At 40.9% G+C, this 8,824-nt stretch overlaps 1 protein-coding gene across 1 annotated transcript in view; it reads left to right on the forward strand.

Annotated features, from left to right (window-relative positions):
• The window catches only part of LOC142245348 (uromodulin-like), a 33,985-nt gene extending 25,410 nt beyond the window's left edge, over window positions 1-8,575 (forward strand). Inside the window, exons 4-5 of the mRNA XM_075317990.1 lie at window positions 293-486; window positions 8,311-8,575. Of these exons, the coding sequence (XP_075174105.1) occupies window positions 293-486; window positions 8,311-8,445 (329 nt within the window). The 3' untranslated portion in view covers window positions 8,446-8,575. The remainder of the gene's footprint in view (window positions 1-292; window positions 487-8,310) is intronic.
• Window positions 8,576-8,824: the final 249 nt, after the last annotated feature.

Here is an 8,824-nt window from a genome sequence, read left to right on the forward strand (position 1 = left end):
TTATGGATACATTGCAATTTCTTAACATAAAAAAATGTAAATGGTCCCTTTAATGATTAATAACTGCCACTGAAAAAATAAATCGGATTGCATACGGACTAAACAGATTACAAGTGAGAAAAAAAAATCATCCCACTTGTCTGGATGAAAATCAGATGGATTTTTTACACCGTCATGTAACCCTAGTCTTATAGTTATTGCAGCAATATATTTTGTAATTTTCCACAGGACTCAGAATTTCATTCATTGACTACAAACTAGTAAAGATATTCATTTGTTTTTGGTGTAATAGGTTTTTGCCCAAAAGTTGAATGTGGGATCTCAGAAATAAAGGTGACACTACTTGTCAGTGAGCTCCAAGCCATGAATGTGGACGTAGACAACATCCATCTGATAGACAAAAGATGTTGGGGATTTCCAAATATCAATGGCATTTTGTACATAAGTATGACCCGTGATGAAGGAGCCTGCGGGACTGTGCTTACAGTAAGTAATTAGTAACTTTGCGTAGGTATAAATATATACTGAATACTTTAGTGGATGTTCCTCTGAAAGCATATGAAAGAAAGTCAAGAAAGAACTTAAAGGGAACCTGTCAAGTGCAATATGCACCCAGAACCACGAGCAGTACTGAGTACATATTGCTAATTCCTACCTAACCGTCCCTGTATCTAGTAGCATAGATAAAGAGATTTTTAGAAAAAGTGTTTATAAAGATCTTTTATGATATGCTAGTGAGGTCAGGGACTATTGACAAGGGTATTACTTCCCCCGACTAGTCGACCCCTTTAGCATGTAAGCACACCCCTGTGGGCGTGTTAATATGCTAATGAATGCACAGCATCAGAGACATGGTCGCTCTCATCTTTGCTGCCACCGCTGGTTTTTGGGTCAGTGCACATGATCAGAACATTCCAGTCATGCACACTACACCAGGTTGAAGGACGTGTACACCCGGCTTCATAGTATGCATGATCGGAAATGCGGGACTTCCAATCATGCGCACTGAGCCAAAATCCAGCATCGGGCATGGTGGCAGCAGAGAGCGGTGAGATCAACCATGCCTTTGACGCTGCACATTCATTACACAGGGACATGATTACATGCTAAGAGGGCCGACTAGCCAAAGGATGTGGCACCCTTGTAACTAGTCGCTGGCCTCATTAGCATAAAATAAAAGATCTTTAGAAATACTTTTTCTATAGATCTCTTTATCTATGCTAGTGTATACAGGGCTGGTTAGGCAGGGATTAGCAATATGCCCCAGAACTGCTCGTGGTTCTGGGTGCATATTACACCTGACAGGTTCCCTTTAACATTAGCAAATGATTTCATCCTGTAATGATTACTTGAGTTTTATTGATTGTATAGCTTAAATATAACAGTAGGAAATGAGCTTGAGAATAAAAATGGCGTGGAGCACAAATTTTTGACTGGTGTCACCCCCAATTTGAGGGCATGTCCTTTTGGTATTGTTTTCCACACATACTCAAAAATATACTATATATAGTGATTTGCCCTTATAGTCCTATGCTACACCTAGGTTATAATTAATTGAAACTATTAACATCTACTAAATGTATACTGATAACCATAAACATGTGTAGGTGGTTGTTGTCTAATTATATAACATACTCAAAAATGAACATGAAGAACTACATTAATGTGCCAGACACGGGAAATCTTCAGGATTTTTTTTCAGCAAGGTTTCCAGGAGGTCTAGGTGGCACAGGACAATTGCCAACTTCTGATGTAGAAGAGGATTCTTCTTTTTTTGAAATTGGCAAAGATAATATTTACTATAGTACCTACATTCGATTATCAGGTAAAGCGGGCTTTACACGCAGCGATATCGGTAGCGATATCGCTAGCGAGCGTACCCGCCCCCGTCGGTTGTGTGTCACGGGCAAATCGCTGCCCGTGGCGCGCAACATCGCTTACACTCATCACATATACTTACCTGCCTAGCGACATTGCTGTGGCCGGCAAACCCGCCTCCTTTCTAAGGGGGCAGTTTGTGCGGCGTCACAGCGGCGTCACTAAGCGGCCGCCCAATAGAAGCGGAGGGGCGGAGATGAGCAGGCCGAACATCCCGTCCACCTCCTTCCTTCCTCATTGCCGGCGGCCGCAGGTACGGTGATGTTCCTCATTCCTGCGGTGTCACACATAGCGATGTGTGCTGCCACAAGAACGACGAACAACCTTCATCCTGCAACAGCAACGATAATCGGGAAAGGAACGACGTGTCAATGATCAACGATATGGTGAGTATTTTTGATCGTTAATGGTCGTTCCTGCGTTTCATACGCAACAACGTCGCTAACAAGGCCGGATGTGTGTCACGAATTTCATGACACCAACGACATCTCGTTAGCGATGTCGTTGCGTGTAAAACCCGCTTAAAAACTGCCAACACCAGCAATCTAGAGCCAAGATTTTCAAATAGTGGTACATTCATGAGGTATCTTAGGGGGGTTACACGCTTTCATTTGTTTCCTTCTCTGCTTCCAAGAGCCATCATTTTTTTTATTTGTCCATCAATATACTGTAGCCATATGAATAGTGATGGACGAATAGTAAGTTTTCGTGTTCCAATTATTCGTAAAGAAATCCCAAAGTACTATTCTGGTACTTGTCATGAATAATGAACCTAATGCAAGTCATTGGGGAACCCAAGCATTTTTCATGTCATGATGAATACTGGAATAGTACTTGGCATTCTGTAAGCATTATCTGACCACGAATAGTTACTATTCGCCCATCACTGCATATGAGGTTTTTTGTGGAACAAGCTGTAGTTTTGATTGAAACCATACATTACTTCACCATGTAATATACTTAAAAAAAGGAACAAAAAAAATTCAGGTATTACAGAAAGGGGAAAAAGTGCTATTACGCCATTGTGGGTCTTTGGTTTTATAGCTATCATTATAAAGTAAAAATGATGTGACAGTCTTCAGTCCTCAGATCAGTTTTCCACAGATTCATAAAATGTGACTTACCAAAAACAGCATTTTTTTGGCATATATGACTCCTATCCTTTTCTGGAGTACAGTTCTGGAGGCTTTTCCAATTTGGCGCATTTTTGCAACTTTTTGAAGTATTTGTGACTTTTGCCTGCAAAAACTGGTTAAAAACAATAATAAACATCATTTTTGATTTTGTAACAAATTCTTGGATTACATGAGCTATTTTGAAGAATTTGTCTCAAAAAAGTTATCAAATACCACATGACTGTAAAAGAAAAGTATATAAAAGAACTGACCCGCACATCCAACAGGTGTGAATAGGTGCTAGCGGAAAACACAATATAACTGCAAAATACATACAGCTGCACTCTAAAATGCTAACAGTGAAGAAGGGATCTCGGGTATTGCATTACTGCTATGGGAATATTTGAAAAAAAAGAGATACTTAACTTATGTATTAGCCAATGCATGTGAGTCTTGTAACTACGACAAGGTGATCTTATATATATATATATATATATATATATATATATATATATATCGGGACCCTAACTTTAATGCCTCTATCTGGGTTAAAAAACATAAATGACTGGCCAGTGCAGCTGTTTGTATTTTTGTAGTTATATTGTGTTTTCAGCTAGTACCTGTTCACACCTGTTGGATGTGCAGGTCAGTCTTTTCAATATATTTGTAGAGTGTTTCTTTCTGACTCAGCACTCTGCCCTGTAACCAAGCAGTGTCCATCCTCCTTTATAGCTGGATCCTTTCTGCCAAAACATGGAGGTTTTTAACCCAGATAGAGGCATTTTTATTTAGAGTTCCAGAATATAATAAATCACCTTGTCATTGGTTTCCGGGCTCATATGCATTGGCCAGTACATAAGCTAACATCTCTTTTTCAAATATTCCTCTAGCAGTAATGCAATACCATAGTTCCATTATTGAATGTTAGCTTTGTAGAGTACAGCTGTATGTATTTTTGTAATAAAAGAAAAGTGACTTCAATTAATCGCAAATGATGTGTCAGGCCCCGTGTCTTAAAGAGTTTCTTCACCAAAGTTTTTCACTATATTTTAGAATAATGAGTTTTACAAATGGATATGGTTAAAAAATGTTCCTATGTTGGTATAATCTTATATATGTGTCCCTGCTGTGTACTGTGTAATGGCCGTGTCTGACCGTACAGGGACATGGTCTGATCATGCCATATCTCCTAGACATGGGAGGGAAAAAAAAGAGTATACATACAGGACAGCATGGGATCGCAGCTGCTGCTTTCTGTGAGGTATATCATGTTTTTAAATAGGCAGAGAAATGTTTTACCTCACAGAAAAAAATAAAAATAAATCAGCTATCCATGCCGTAATGTCTGTAAACTCTTTTGCTTCCTCTCCTGGCCAAGAGCTGGAGCTCTGGTATAATCAGACCATGTTCCTGTAAGGTCAGACACGGCCATTACATTGCACATAGTAGGGACACATATATAAGATTATCTCAGCCCAGGAACATTATTTTTAAACACATTCAATTGTGGAAATTATTATTATTCCAAGATCTATTGATTAAAATGTACTTTGTCTGCGGAACAAATCATTTAAGAAAGTTTAGTAAATCTGCAAGTGACAAGAAGTCGTTTCTCCTTTTCAGTTACATTCTAATATTCTAAAAAAAATTGTCCACCAAAATGGTGAAATTGCTATTTTTTAAAATGTAGTTGCAAAAGATAGAAGTTGCATTGATATATTACCTTATTCCTTTCTATTAATATCGAAGGAAGGGTGCGTTTGCTGACAGTGCCTATGACAAATGACCTAAAAATGCCAGAAATATTTCATTTTGTCATATACCGTAAGTGACTCTATAGAGACAAAAATAGACATTTCACAAACAATGAAAATGACAAAAGGGAGAAAGATATGTAACCACTGCACATCAGAATATCCTCACTGAGCCAACTTCATACAAGTATAGACAAATTGATATTTTCCACACTTATGGTTATACCCATTGCAGGATTGGAGTCACCTGTTACCACCAATGGAAAATATTCTGATGGTCCCTCCATGCAGAACCTGTGCACATAAACCTTAAATTGGATCATTGACTCCATATCAAAAAAGTTTTTTTTATTAATCAACTTGTCAAACAGAGACCTGAGTGACAACTTGTTAGAGCCAAGTTATCCAAATGTGGTAATTGTTGGGTACATGCTTTCATGAGAGCTTAGGCCTACTGAAAAATCTTCTGGTAGCCAGATGGACCAGTCTGACCCTAACTACACCCTTGCTTGCCAAAAACCCTTAATTCCTAATATATATTGCAAGTCTCAAAGGTACTTTACAAACTCATGTAAGTCAATGTTCTCAGTGTTTTCTTTGCCAAGATTATATACTTCACCCATAGACTCAACCCTGGGGTCCAGGAGCACTTTCATGGGTAGTAATTGGATGTTGATGGAGTGCTTGACCTACCACAGAAGGAGGCATAACCTTAGAAAATAGGGCATTTATGACAAAAAAACAAAGTTCCCACTCCTATTAAGAAATGTTATTAAACTTATTATCTAAGAATAAGCTCAAAGTTTTTTTCTACAAATAAAAGCTATAGGAGCTACTTATCTTAAAGGGAATCTGTCAGTAGGATCAGCGCTCCTGAGCAGTCTATATGGGCAGGTAGGTCATAGAAAGTTAAATAAAGAGATCCCTTGATATCTGTGATCCGTCTTATTCAAGAGAAATCCACATTTTTCTTATTATTTAAATGAGTTGTTAAGATTTATGGGCTGGAGACAGATCTCTCATATAATCTTCCTCAAGGGCTCAATTTAAATAGAAAGAGACATCATCAGTGTTACGGTTGCTGCGAGCACTGGAGACTATGTCCAGATTTCTTGCTACTGCACATGTGCGAGCGCTGGAGACTAAGTCCAGATTTCTTGCTACTGCACATGTGCGAGCGCTGGAGACTAAGTCCAGATTTCTTGCTACTGCACATGTGCGAGCGCCGGAGACTAAGTCCAATCTTGGAGCCATTGCACATGTGCGGGTGACATCATCGCTGACACGAGGTCACATGTCTCTGACACCTTCTATGCCGATTGGTCGCTGGTCATGTGCTTGTGACGTCTTGCTCGGTGATAGGCCAGCATGACGTCACTCCTGTCGTTCTGGCAGCGGATTGGCTCTGGTGTCCTCCATCTTGGATGAGGCACAGAGTCTATATAAGACCCTGACACACGCCGCATGGTGCTCAGTCCTCTTGGTTCATGCTTATGAGTAGACGCTCTGTGCGCGTTCCTCTAGGCATTCCTCTGTCTATGCTAGGTGAGCGCTACCGGCAGGGTAGCGTTCTTATACCTTACAGCTTCGGCTGCTGTCCGTATCCTTACCTCTTAGGGGAGCGGACATAGGCAGGTGCCTGAGGCACATGGTCTGGCTGGGCCTTGTGGTTCGACTCGTAGGTGGACGTTTCCGCTAGGGTAACGTTCCTTGTACTGCGTCTGGCAGTTGTTCGTATCCTCGCACACTAGGGGAGCGAACAGAGGTAGGAGCTTTGCGCGGCTTATGCTGCTGTTCGTCTCTTTTGCACCACTAGAAGAGCGGACCTAGGCAGGTGCCATATCTAGTGGTTCGTGTCCTCGCACACTAGTGGAGCGAACGCAGGTAGGAGCTTTGTGCGGCTTACGCTGCTGTTCGTCTCTTTTGCACCACTAGAAGAGCGGACCTAGGTAGGTGCCATTTCGCACACATTGCCTTTGTCTCTGTGATTATTAACAGAGATCATTCCACACACCCTCCAAGTAAGGGAGGAATTGCTTTACTTACTTATTATATCCTTCTGTGAGTTAACAGAGGTATTGCACTCTGCCATAGTCTGCAGCAAAGTCTTTGCACGGTGGACCCTGACTGTCTGATACTCCTTTCGGTTATTATCAGATAGCCCCCCGTAACAATCAGTATGATGTTTGATGGCCGCTCTCTGCTCTCCTGATCTCACTGCAGAGCTCTGTGTGATTATAACTGACACTTCTGCAGAATCCTCTCAGCCTCCATCTCACAGGCAGCCAGTGTTTCAATACAGCAGAGCTGTGAGAGCTGCAGAAAATGTGTTTGTAAGAAGACAAAGTTCAGTTCTACTGTTTTGTGTTAGTTACATGTCTCACACTAGTAATGCGACCCATCTGAAGGTTCATCCCAGCTTCAGTCTCCATCTCAGAGGCAGCCAGTGTTGCAATACAGCAGAGCTGTAAGAGCTGCAGCTGCTACCTTGTTTGTAAGAAGACAAAGCTCAGTTCTACTATTCTGTGTTAGTTACATGGACACTGGTTACTCTTCTTATTTAAAATAATCTCTGGAGGTAGAGTCTCCAAGAGATCAGTGTCCAACCCATAGCTGTGGATTTCTTTGGAATAAGACATTGGATGGCCGATATCAAGTTATTTATTTATTCAGCTTCCTATGACCTACATGCCCATATAGATGACTAAAGGCTCTGTCACACACAGCGATATCGATAACGATATCGCTAGCGAGCGTACCTGCCCCTGTCGTTTTGTGCGTCACGGGCAAATCACTGCCCGTGGCGCACAATATCGTTAGGAGCCGTCACACGGACTTACCTGCCTAGCGACGTTGCTGTTGCCGGCGAACTGCCTCCTTTCTAAGGGGGCGTATTGTGCGGGGTCACAGCGGCATCACTAAGAGGACGCCCAATAGAAGCGGAGGGGCGGAGATGAGCGGCCGTAACATCTCGCCCACCTCCTTCCTTCCTCATTTCCGGTGGCCGCAGGTAACCTGCAGTTCATCATTCCCGAGGTGTCACACATAGCGATGTGTGCTGCCTTGGGAACGACGAACAACCTGCGTCCTCAACAATTAATGATTTTTTGAAAATGAACGACGTGTCAACGATGGACGATTTGGTGAGTATTTTCCATCGTTAACGGCCACTCGTTGGTGTCACACGCAACAGCATCGCTAACGATGCCGGATGTCCGTCACGGAATCCGTGACCCCGGCGATATATCATTAGATACGTCATTGCGTGTAACAGGGACTTTAGTATAGCAGATATCAAGGTATAATTTTTTATTCATTTTCTTTTGACCCACATCCCCATATAGACGGCTTAGGAGGGTTGATCCTACTACAGATTCCCATTAAAGACACCCATGAAAATAGTATGTCTCAGCATAATATTGGGTACTGTATATATACTTTATATTGGCTAATTATGTTATTTACTGTATATATAATGTATATTTGCTAATTATGTTATTTACTTTAATTTAATTATGAACAAACTCCATATTTAGCGACATTACTTTTGCTTTTCCATACAGAAATCGGAGACTTATGCCACATATAAGAACACCATCTTCCTGCCACCTGATCCAGCAGCGATTATCTATCGAGAATTACTTAACATCAACGTGGTCTGCACTTATCCTCTAGACCAGATACCAACCAGTCTTTGAGTTTTCGTAAGATAATTGTACAAAGTAAAAGAAATGAAGATCTTTCATTCGCTAATGCTGATAATTTTAGAAGCCATACATACATTGTGATAAATATTAAAAAGGGTCTCTCGTTTTATTTAAATAAAAGTTCTGCAAAATATGCTTTGTTTCAAAATCTTACAGATCTCTTGCTTTAAATCAAAGAATGGAAATAATGTATATGTATTTTGAGTCTGAAATCTTGTGCTGACTTGTCTTGTTCATACAACTTAGATCTAGTTGGTGTGCTCTGGTAGTAAGAGTGGAGGAATTTGCATTGTAACCAAGAGAGGAGAAAAAAATTGGAGGGGAGGAGTAATATTTTATAGAGATGACCGGACCCGAAATGTAAAGTTCA

This window comes from Anomaloglossus baeobatrachus, chromosome 7 (assembly GCF_048569485.1).
Source record: "Anomaloglossus baeobatrachus isolate aAnoBae1 chromosome 7, aAnoBae1.hap1, whole genome shotgun sequence".
In the NCBI taxonomy this organism is placed as follows: Eukaryota; Metazoa; Chordata; class Amphibia; order Anura; family Aromobatidae; genus Anomaloglossus; species Anomaloglossus baeobatrachus.